This window comes from Gasterosteus aculeatus, chromosome 20, assembly GCF_964276395.1.
Source record: "Gasterosteus aculeatus chromosome 20, fGasAcu3.hap1.1, whole genome shotgun sequence".
NCBI classification, from domain to species: domain Eukaryota; kingdom Metazoa; phylum Chordata; class Actinopteri; order Perciformes; family Gasterosteidae; genus Gasterosteus; species Gasterosteus aculeatus.
In genome coordinates this window covers 7,144,214-7,156,525 of record NC_135707.1, presented here as the reverse complement: position 1 = coordinate 7,156,525, position 12,312 = coordinate 7,144,214, and the positions used below count along the sequence as shown (strand labels likewise).

General features: G+C 44.1%; 1 protein-coding gene across 2 annotated transcripts in view; it reads right to left on the bottom strand.

Moving 5' to 3' along the window:
- Nucleotides 1–205: 205 nt before the first annotated feature.
- kcnn3 (potassium intermediate/small conductance calcium-activated channel, subfamily N, member 3) overlaps nucleotides 206–12,312 on the bottom strand; it is a 33,704-nt gene continuing 21,597 nt past the window's right edge. For both annotated transcript variants that reach the window (XM_040165466.2, XM_040165467.2), the window contains exons 7-10: nucleotides 10,328–10,438; nucleotides 4,488–4,615; nucleotides 3,787–3,856; nucleotides 206–2,931 (exon numbers count right to left, since the gene is read on the bottom strand). In XM_040165466.2, coding sequence (XP_040021400.2) covers nucleotides 2,530–2,931; nucleotides 3,787–3,856; nucleotides 4,488–4,615; nucleotides 10,328–10,438 — 711 coding nt within the window. In that variant the 3' untranslated portion in view covers nucleotides 206–2,529. The remainder of the gene's footprint in view (nucleotides 2,932–3,786; nucleotides 3,857–4,487; nucleotides 4,616–10,327; nucleotides 10,439–12,312) is intronic.

Genomic DNA, 12,312 nt, shown 5'->3' with positions numbered 1-12,312 from the left:
ACCGTTACCTGGTTGTCAGTCCTCGGGGTTTCCTCGAAATATTGCAATGGGATGAGCGACGGAAAATTAGTCTACAGATGAATAAAACTAACTCATTGCGTGAATTAGTATTAAGATGTCTTATATTTTTGTAAAGCATCACACTAGCCAGCTCATCGTAACAAAAAAACACTCCAAACAAAAATGAAAAACGTGGAAGCTGTGATGTTATAGATATATACTTTATTAGTTCTCTGATAAAATAAAAATTACAAAATAATTTCAACCTCAAACAGCACTTTCATTGTTTAAAATTCTTTGATGTATCGTTAATACATAGATCATAATTTTCGTGACAAATGAGAAGAATACTATCGTTTTGTAATCGTAAATATCAGCTATAACTGCGCTTAATCATATTGGTAGAAAAGACTAAGCAATACAAAGCTAGATTTCGTTAATAGCATACTATACAATATTCCAAGCGTATGTAATTCAGTATTCCGGCCACAGCATGTCGCTATAAGACAGTTATCGTTAGTGTCTCCGATGGGTAGGCTTGTCTCTTTCCCCTAATACCATTAGAATTCTTCTCAGATAAAGCAAAGAATTTCTTTCGATATTTTATTTATTTCGAAAACAGGTGTTGCTCCTTGAACAACCCTTTATACGGTTTATTTGTGTTCCTTTGTGTTCATCCATGGTTCACCTTGATCCGTTTGAAAGCAGTGAACAGCAGTCCATGTACAGCATTGTAACAATTCCATATCCAGATTTTCACAGTTCCCTCAGAAATATTGTCAAGACATCTGCAAGGCCTCTTGCTATCTTTTGTCCCCAGTGACAGCGGCGTTGCCTGCCTCTTATTGAATTCCATTTAAGAGAGAGCACTTTGGTTGTCGAGGTGTGTGTATATCGGCGTGACCGTGCGTGTAGGTGGTTGTTCCTGTTTCTGCAAGGCAGTTTAAGTGATCGAGCAAGAAAGTGGGTTTGAGTGTATTTCTTAACAGAGAATACATTCATGATAACAGTGCGCTGCTTTTGGACCGCAAGCTCGAGAAATAATGGCAGTGAGTAAGGTCCATAGGGGCATGGAAACGACCATACACTGTTAAAAAATATGGATGACCCCAATTTATGATCACATAGTCAAACAATTGTTGGATTTTACATTGAATTACAAAATTTTGTTAATTTTAAGATGTAGATTTTAAGCAAGACAATGGATACTACGGCATCCCAGTCAATCTGACTCCACTGACTTCAGACAAGTAAAATAATAAGCAGATAATTTATTGATGGCCAATGTTTCAACCGTTTCCCCTAAACACTTTTACCAAATGTTTAGCATTATGTTTAGCAACGCTGTGTCTTGAAGAATTTCTTCAAAATGAATCACGCAGATCTAAATGGCAGTTTATGAATGTTTTTGTTGTAATCTATTCTTTCTCCCAACAGCAAATTTCAATATCAATGCACTTCACACAACACTTTCAGTCTAATTTCAGTACAGCAAACCTAAAAGTACACATTGGTTCCCAATAAAAAAGTTATTTCCCAGTTGTGTTTGGTTATTTTATAATCTGCGACTTTATTCTTTGTCAAAAACAGACGTTATGACTCATGTCCCTCAGTGTCGTACCAATTGATTTCAGCTTCATCTGTGTTTTGTGTTCAGTAAAGAGATGCGGTTCTCCAAAGGGAGCAGTTCAAATGTCACAACTATGCATTAGGCCACAGCAGCAGAAGTCTTTTGGATGAACATTTTTTTTTTTACAGTGTGTCTACATTGCTTGGCAGTGTTTGGCAGTATAGGCTTTTAGTATCTTGTGAACTACTACACACAATTTCTTTGTGTGAGTGTAAATAGGGCTGCATTGTAAAAGATTGTGTATTCATGTTTGTGCTGTGTTAACTTGTATTGCGTGGATGGCGCTGAAACAAGTTGTGTGTGTGTGTGTGTGTGTGTGTGTGCGCAGTACATGTCACTAGCTTGTTTTTTCTCCATCTCGGTCGTATTGATTGAACATTCTGTTAAAGGGATGCTCGTTAACGTACAATTAGCATTCAAATAGAAAATACATCATAAGGATAAAAAGTCATGGTCATTAATTCCTGATGAAGGGAGAGAGAGATCGGGAGCAAGGGGAGAAAGAGAGAGAGAGGAAATATATAGAATAAAAGGCCCTGTTCAGTAATTGAAGTGGTATCCATTTAGGAGCTCTGAGTTTATATAATTATTCTTCCTTATTCTCCTACTCTTCTCTCCTTTACCCTCCTCTTCCTTTCTACCACAATTTCTCACTCTCTTGACATTCTTCCTCCCCCTCCCACCTTTTAGATTATCCATTATTCTTCTCCTCCCCTTTTTCGGGAATGTGCCCCAAAAGCCTTAACAGGTCTCATCATTCAGACTGGCCCTCCATCTTAGTCCTATTATTTCTCACCACGGTCCCGTCTTCAACCCTCCCTCCCACTTTACGTTTCTCTCCTCCTCCCTCCCCATTTTCTTTCCACGTTTGTCCTCTCGTGGTCCTCAGAGCAGTCTCCTCAGCAGCTCGCAGTGCAGCTGTTTGGTGAGGGACCAGCCTCCAGGCTCCCCTCTGGGCTCAGAGACGGGGGCGACAGAGGGGACTCCAAGGCCAAGGTAGGGACCTGGGCTGCGGGGGGTGCCGGAGACGCGACGTGCACCGAGGAAACCGAAGCGGGTATGGACGCCGCGGGGGATATCGGGACCACAGCACCTCCTCTCCAGTCCCTCGTGTCCCTCTCTCTCAGCAGGTGGACCAGGGCGGCGTGCTGCGCGCTGAGGGTCGCGGAGAGGTGGGCGGGCAGGGTGTTGAAGCCGGCGGTGAGCTGCTCCACCCGCTGCTCCAGGGACAGCATCTGACGCTCCAAGTCCTCGCTGCGGTCGTTGAGCTCTGACATGAGCTCATACATGACGCTCTGCATCTGTGGAGAGGAGAGGAGATGAGAGTAGAGGAGAGGGGGGCAAAATGTGAGACAGATTGCTAATAGGTAAACAGGAGTATTATGTTGGTTGCTTTATTAAAGCCTGTTTAAAGAAAATGTATTTGGAATGAATAAGAAGGGAAATAAAAAGGGGTTTAGAGTTGTAAAAGTGGGAAGGGGGACAAGCCTGAGGCTGGGGAGGAGTGAGTAAGACCGTGAGCAACAAGGTCCAAGACGGAGCAGAAGCTGGAACGAAGAGGAGGCTGGAGGGAAGTCTCTACGTGGGCATCCTAGCGTTGTGAAGAAAGAGAGTGTGCAGCGAGAATGAAATGTCCAGGCCTCGCACGGCCTGGACTCCGTAACCATGGTAAACGCACAAGTGGCCAATTTAGATGGAGTCATTGAGAGAGCATAATTTGGTGCTAAAGGCATCGCTCCTAGAAAAGACACAAACACACACCCTCACTCGATTTTTTCCCCCCCTCTTATCACTCACTCCCTCTTTGTGGTCTCTTTTCACAATCACACAAACACACACACACGTGCACTCACACTCTCACTCAAACACCCACATGATAACAGAAAAACACGAGCACCCCCCTCCCTCCTCCTATTTCCTCCTCGCTCTTTCTCACATTCATCGCTGTTTTAACACTTGTTCCTGTTGCTAGGAGACACAAAGCCACAGAAACGGGCAGGTCATCATTGAAAAGGAGGAATATTCTTTTGTTTTGTTTGGTATGAGTTACTACCCTGTGTTGACATTGTCTGTGAGGTGGATGTTGTACATAAATAAAGAGCAGGGATGTATGTGTATGTCAACTGTGTGTGCGTGTGTGTGTGTGAGAGACTCACTTTTGAGAGATCCACTAGTGTATTGGCCTGATCACTGAGTTTCCTCTGCTCCATTTTCACACTGCGTAATCTGCAAACAGATTAATACACACACGTTAAATACACACACACAAAGTTGAAGCGTTGTAAATACACAGTGGTCCGTCCAGAGAGCGAACCCCTCCGGGTCCAGAGAACAGCGCTGGTGGGCGGTCGCCTCGCCTAATTCTGCCTTATTTCTACCTGCAGTTTGCGGCTGAATACAAACGTACATACTAGAAACGTGCTCTGAAAAATGTTGTAATGCAGGTAAAACTATACATATATTTGAAATCAAAATAATAATAAGACCTTAATCCTTTGAGTAGGCAAACAGGGTATTCTTAATATTCAACAAGACAACTAGCCATTCAAATACAACCAGACCACGCTGTGACAAAGCAAATTGTAAAGCGTGATAAAGGTCTACAAAATGCATTTGCATTTAGAAATGATGTAATGGTCAGTCTCTAATCATCATATTACATCATGTGTTAACTGTTATTACGTTAGCTTGAAGTATACCTGCCCGTTAGTGGATGATTCATTTTGTGTGTAGAGATTCATGCATCTGTTTATCAGCGTTGATTCAACTTGTGGGTGGATAGACAAGTACAAATTCAAAGGCTCATGTGCTCGTGAGTGCTTTTGAGTGTGTGGGTGGACGTGAGGTGTGTTCTTACTGATGTATTGCCTGGAGGAACTTCCGCTGGTGTTTGCGGACTCTGCAATGGTCGATCTTCTTCATCAGCTTGGTGTGTTTGTAGATGAGCCAGGTTTCTCGCAGCACGTTAGCTGCTGCATTCTTTATCTGCTCGCAGACAATAGACAAGCAAAAAGACACATTGTTACCAACAGGTAGTCCTTGGCAACAGGTTTGAGAAGGCATTACAGGGCTGGGCAAACCTGTTTCAGAGAAGAAACACACCCGGTTCCCTGAGGGCCCAGTTGGGTTTTCTCTAACAGCATCGTATTCTCTGTCTGGCACGGTTTCCTGTGGCCCTACCACTGTTTTCTAGAAGCCGACCCATGATTATAGCTCCTTTTATACTCCGGTCCCGGCTGAAGGCTTAGGGTCTATGGCCTAGCCTTGTTTTCTGGGGCTCTGCCTTATTCTCTGGCCATTGCCCTGGTTTCTCTCTGGGGCCTCACAACATGGCCTCTTGGGCCCTGTTCTTTCTCTTTCAGAGATTTTTCCAGCAGTGGTGGTACCTCTCTTCACTTCAAAGTGTGCCAATTCCAGGGGTATCACACTACTCAGCCTCCCTGGTAAAGTCTACTCCTGGGTGCTGGAAAGGAAGGTTCGGCCGATAGTCGAACCAAGGATTGAAGAGGGGGCTGCGGATCTCATCGCTGCTTTCTGCAGATGATGTGATGGCATCTTCGGTCTGTGATCTACAACCCTCACTGGAGGGGTTCGTAGCCAAGTGTGGAGCGGTCGGGATGAGGATCAGCACCTCTAAATCTGAGGCCATGGTTCTCAGCAGGAAACCGATGGATTGCTTACAGCGGGTAGGAAATGTGTCCTTACCCCAAGTGAAGGAGTTCAAGTACCTCAGGGTCTTGTTTGCGAGTGAGCGGAAGATGGAGTGTGAGTTTGGCCGAAGATTCGCAGCAGTGGGGGCGGTATTACACTGTTGTAAGGAAAAGAGAGCTGAGCCGGAAGGCGAAGGCCAGTCAGAGCTGGTAGATGTGGCCCGGCAAAGGGAAGTTTGGGGTCCCCTGCTGGAACTGTTCCCCCCGCGACCCGACCCCGGATAAACGGTTAACAATGAAGAAAAAAAACAATAAATGAACTCGTGGAAAGCCTTATACCCATCTCCAGTTTACTGGTCCGTCATAGGCTTCAGTTTTATTTGTGCCATATATAGGTGAGATTCCTTTAATTTAGTAAAAACATATTCAAATCCATATTTGCTCTACTATGTTCCATGTACTGTACATCTCGATAGGTTGCTGTGTAATTGTAACACAGGGGCCAGACCAAACCATAGTGAAGCGAGAAGGGAGGGATAATCTGAAAGGACATGAATTGATTGAGAGACTTCAAAGAGATGCCGAACACTGAACAAAGATTTATTATACCCGCGACTGAGGAGCACAAAAGGACCCGGCAGCTTGACTAATCAGCACCTATCCGCCGCAGTCAAGGACTCCTCACAAACACACACGCCGACAAATAAACACATGCAGACAAACACACAATATCGGCCACTGATGAAAAGAGTAGAAGTCCCTGCGCCTTGCAGATTTGTTTTCAATGACAGAGAGGAAGTCAAACCGAAGAGAGCTCATCCAATGTATATAAAACACTTCAGGCGATTGAGTCATAAATTCATCATATTACCAATCACTTGACATTTACTATTAAAAGCTTGTCATTTCTTACTTGTTTTCTCAAAAATGAATTGTGTATATCTTATACCCAACAAAATAAATATAAATGCCGATATAATATGTTTGGTTCACATGGCACGACAGAAGGGATTTGGATGAAGGTACAGGCTTGGGGTATGAGGTACATCCTTAAATGTTTCTCCCTCTGAGCCTCATCTCCTGTGTGTATCATAGGATTGCAGAACTAACTAACTAAACTCCATTCAGCGAGGACACACTGACTCAGCTGCAAAGATCGTGAGGAGGCTTCATCCAAATGAAGACATCTTGTCTGTGTGACTACAGAACTATACACCAACATCAATGCTAATACCTTGATGGTAGTTTTGCATTTATTTGGAATAATGATATTTTTTTAACATAAAATGTATGGTCACAACTGCACTGCTTAGAGAATTTTTGCAACCGCACTGTCTTATCTCTAGTTTCATTCAAGGGCCAAATTACTGAAGAGGCAATTTAATATCCCATTGGTCTACGGGCCCATTGTTAAATTGATCTGTCAAGTCATATTGGTCAGTTGACTGATCAGTGCAAGGTGACAGAAATATAACGAATGATGGCATCTTCTGTCTGTCTGGCTTGCTTGCTGTGAAGATTTTCACTCACACTTCCAACATCTGTGCAGCGGTGTGAGCTGCTGCTCTGCCTCAGGCCAATTAATTAGACAAAGCTTCATCCTAAATTTAAAACCCAGGGGAACCCATCACATGCAAGTTACTGATAATATCGCACTGTTAGTATGTTGCAGTTAATCTGCCCCCATCCTTTAATTGTATTTCTCTATAAGAGAAAAAGAGAAACTGAGGAAACTCCATTTGCAAGAACTAAAATGGTGCTAAAAATACTCATCGACAGACAACATGAACAGCAGATATTATTCGACCATATGGCAAGTTGGGCATCCGTGTTGGGGTCGTGTGGCTGGTTAGGGTCAAAGATCTGTTCTGGCTGCTCCCCTACACGGCACACCTTATGGCGGTTACATGAGAGAACTGTTAACAAAAGAGGTTCCCACAACGCAGCCGTACAGCCGCACTAACCCGTACGGTCCGTACGACCCGGGAGAGACTTTGATGACCCATGCATGCAATTAGTAGTCTGATTAGGTGATGTGGTGAGATACAATGGAGAAGGAAACGTAAACAAACAAACCAATGACGTTGGTAGCCACCTCCCACCTCATGCATGTGCCATGGCAACATGTCGCCACACCGGCTCCGACCTTCGTCTCACGGACACAACGACACACAGAAGAGACGAGGCACACGCAGACAAACGGACATGGTCACAGGACCATGAATGCACAAAAAAAAAAACGGGCAAAGAAATCAATCAAATCATAAAACATCAAAATAATAATTGGCCTCTAAACTATAAGTGTATGTATTTTGTTCGTCCCTTGACTGTGGACAGATCAAGGAAGGGCTCCAGTTCAATTGGTAAAAAGAGAGAAATGTGGGACAGAACGCCTTCACTAAGTGTCAAATGAATTCACACCCATAATGATCCATTTGAAGGCTGTCAGGATTTTTTTTTTGTGCTTAGTGGACAGCTAGCCTACTGGGTAGAATGCTCCCATTCGGCTAAAAGTGCTCCAGATTTTCACCAATCGCCACGAGTGGGATCATAATACACATTTGGAGGGCCACTCTAGGCAAAGATTTTGCAAAGCGACATAAAAGCTTGAAATGAAAGTACTGAACTCATAAACAGCCATGTTAATGCAGTTAATTGGCTTTGACTTTTTGCTATCAAAAGGATGGAGGAAATGCTCCACTCTTCTGACAGCAAATGTCTCCGGCTTTGTTAGTGTTGAGATTGTCATACGCAGAGCGATGCTCCGACCACATGGACTTTTCAGCAGTGCTCTGAATTAACCAATACTTCAATATTGAGCCACAGCACACTGCTGCAACCACAGTGTCAGCCTATTAAACATTTTAACACTCTGCATCAAGGCAACAAGTCGTGATTTCAAACATGAGCACTTGCAACTTCAGACACACAAACGACTTGAGCGCTGTAAGAACTGTTCAGATCAAAGGGAAACGGACCCTGCACTGAACACTGAAGGAAAATCCTTTGAACGGGGTGAAACTCGCGAATGAAGGGTAGAATCTTTAAGGGTGTGTCGGAGAGTGTCAAATACAGCTAACTAATTTTGACAAAAAAATGAGGAAGTACACTTTCCTGTGGTTTTTGGACTATGTACAACTACAAACAACACTTTATCTCGAAACACACAAGCAGAAGTAAAAATAAAAACCTCAAACACAGACGTTACTGACTACAGCATCCACAGGCAAAGAGCGACCCTGATTGGCATTTCATTTGCGTTGTTAATAATTCTTTAAAATGAAGGAAACGCCATTTCATGGATGTGGAAAGCCAGGGTGTGTGCCTTTGTGTGGGTGTGTGTGCGTGTGCACATGCACATATGACAGCAGAATGTCTATTGTTTTATTATTCATCATAAAGCGTGAGTGATTTTATTCTCTTGTTACGATGATATTGCAGAGAATGGCCCCGGCCATGTAGATCAGTGTGCAAACATCTGCTTCAATGATTAATCTTTCAGTAAGAGAGGGCAAGAGATGATTACCGCGGCACAAACCAAAAAGCCTTTGATAGAAATGTCACCACGGCTGGTATGATCCTTTTATTGATCTAGGGAGGGATGCACATCAGTTTCCGCTGTGTTCATGCTATACATTTTGCAATAAAAGTTACATCATTTGTATTATTATTTTAAAATCTGTTTTCATTAGTGTGAGTTTGGTCTTTCATAAAAATGTAGAGTCACAATAACCAGCAACCGTAACAGCACTCCAACCAACCTGAGTCGGTTTCACTGTGACAGCTGGACAGCCGGAGCCATTCAAAGGGCAGGAAGCCAAAGGAATGCGTACGTTTACCATACAGCTTCTCCCACTTCAGTTGTACCAAGTCTACATTTGTTTGAGAAGCATGGACCAAAACCTGACCAAGACCATTGAAACTGGAGTCTACAGCCATGCGAGTGACTCGCTAAATGCTTTTACAAGCGCTCACAAGAACGCTCTTTTTGTTCTTACCAAACTCACCGTCTCATTATCATTTGCTAATTTTATAATTATAATAAAAAGTTTTCTTTACTCAAAGCCAGAGATGTAAATTGCAATGTGATCATTATCCAGCAATCCATTGAATGGATGAGATATTAAAGTCTGGACCAAAGTGGGGGATGGACTGACCCACCATATGTAGCATTGATTAAAAAGTAAAAACCCTCACACACACACACACACACACACACACACACACACACACACACACACACACACACACACACACACACACACACACACACACACACACACGCTGTTCAAGGTGTTAAACGTCTTGTGAAAACACTCTGGTTGACCTGAACACAGCCTGCGGGAGGATTACACGAGACAAACGGTCCGTTCAAACGCTTCTGTCGATATTTCATCGGAGCTGAAATCATTGATAACCTCACCACGTTCAGTCACCCAGATACCCTGCTGCCACAATGTACCCTACATATTTGATACGGGAGCTATTTTTAAAACTTGGAACTTTCAACTGTATGAAAGATTTAAGAGGACCACAGGAAGGAGGGAGTGAGGGATTGAGGGGAGGAGGAATCGTGGGGGCATGAGGGGAAGGAGATGGCAAAGGAGGGAGGGAAGGAGGAGAGAAAGTGACAGAAAGACAGAACGAAAGGGAGAGATTTACTATACGAGAGATAAATGTCAGAGGAGAGGGGAGTCGGTAGGGTGGAGGGAAGGCTGCGGGGGAGGAAAAAGATTGTTGATGGGATGATAGAGAGACGCTAAGTGAGGGAGCGGAACAGGAAAGTGAGAAAGATATGACCTTTCATTGCCTTCCCTCACTCAAACAACACAGCATCGTGTCACAACAATACAGGGTGATAGGGTGGCGTAGCGGGGACTGGTGGGGGCTGGTGAAGCCACGGCAACCACCTTTGTTTTCAACCCCTGAAAGAATCGAAAAATACACTATAAATTCACCTGGACGGAGAATACACCGAACCAAAACCGTAAACTAAAATCCCTCCATGTTTTCCCGCAAAAAACACACTCATCCACACTCAACACACCCTCTTGGTGAGTTGCGTGTCCATCATGAAGTTGTGCACGTGTTTCTCGGCCTTGGTAAGCTCCAGCTTCCTGGCTACCACGGCAACCACCAGAGCAGTGCAGCCCGCACCCTGAGAGAGGGGAGAGAGGGAGGGAGGGAGGGAGGAGAAAACAGAGCACTGAGTCAGTTAAGAGGACGAATTGGTAAATCTGTGGCTTTCGGTCGGGGAATTAGCTCAGATGATCGAAGGGAGTGAGGACAAATATGAGGAAGGGAGCGGCACGACAGAAGGAGAAGTGAATTGGAGAGGGGAGGGGATTAAGAGGGATAGCTCTGTTCCACATCCACATTTCCTCGCGTTGAGCGGCGCGCCAAGTCTATTTTCACTTCCAATCCATCTGGTGTGAGATCCCCTCTATATCGCCTCTACATTGAGCTTAAAAATATCCTCTTTATAGATGAAAAAAAAAAAAGATTGACAGCACCTCATTTCATAGAATTGGAGGCTGCCTATCTGAAATACACGGTGTCAGTCTTTTCTGGTCAACGGAGGATGGAGACCTGCAGGAAGTGTAAAGGTATGAAACACAGACTGTTTTCCAGCTCGACCCACACGGAACAAACGGTAAATTAATTTGGGAGAGAGTGACAGCAGTCTGTCAACCAGAAAGACATGCTCCAGAGGAGAAGAGGAGCAGCGGGGAGGAAGGCGGACTTAATTAACTTTCAGCTTAGACACTGTTTTCAAAAGGGGCTGTTGAGTGCTCACAGGTTCCTCTGAAGGGGAAAGCACTGAGGGGATAAAAAGATAAAGAGAGTGAAGCGCTATGAGTAAACATCAATGAGGAAGGAAGGAAACATGGAGGGCGTTTGGAGAAGGGGTTAAATTCAGGAGTCAAGGGTGTGTGCACACAACAGAAGAGAGATGGAGAAGAAGTGAATGATAATAAGTCACTTATCTCCTGATGAGCAACACATTAGGATTAAGAGTGTCAAATGAAAAAGTACCCAGAGAGAGAATAAAAATATAAGGAGAGAAACGGGGAGTAAGAGAAACAAAGCAAGAGAGCATGCAACGTTTTCAAGTGTGTAAGACTGCATCGTGCACACTCTTAAATGACAGGTTTACCAAAAATAACTTGGCTGGGTTCGGTAAAATGTAATGCACAAACACATTAGTGCCCACGACTATGCACTCATCCACTCTATTTGTGTTTATTCAAAACCCATGAATAAAATATAAAGGGGGCTGATGGAAAACCCTGAGAGCGCTCATACATGCCTGTGCTTTAGGGAAAATAGGACTGTGACGAATTGCCTCAGTGCAGTACGTACAAGCGCATACGTGCACGTAGCCAACTGTGTGTGTACGCATGCACACAGTTGGGTGTTGATTGGTTTGTCATCGCAGGCCATATGCGTGTGCCGGAGCTCGAGAGTTTGCTCGTGTATACGCCTGCATCCATTAGATTTTCGCAGGGCTCCCTTTGCAATCTCCACAGAGTGACACAGCTGATGATGGCTGTGTGCTGCCGTGATTTGTTTCATACGGCCGGGATTCCCTCGCTTCTTCCATTACAGCGCAGCAATCTACGTCTAGCTGTCAGAAAAGTGGGGAGGGAATCTCCCATCTGTGATCTGTGCAACACCCACAGGCTACAGGTACAAACTGCATCTTTTAACGCTTCTTGCAGAGGTAAGTTCCCTCAAAGAGGTCAGCAGGAATGCAGAGCAAAGTGGGAAAGATATTTAACACAGAAAAATGTGACATTTAAGTTGCTCGGGCACGAGCACTTATAGGCAGAAAACTTTTTGTGCAGCTCTTCAAAAAGTAGTTTATCAAGAGGCTGCAGACAAGCCAGAACATACAATTAAATGCAATGACTTTACTTTATACCCCCCCCCCCCCTCATTTAAAGACCATGCACCTTTTTGCTGCATATAAGAACATCGATATGTTGTGGCAGTCTACCACCATCCACCTACACACAACTAAACACCAGA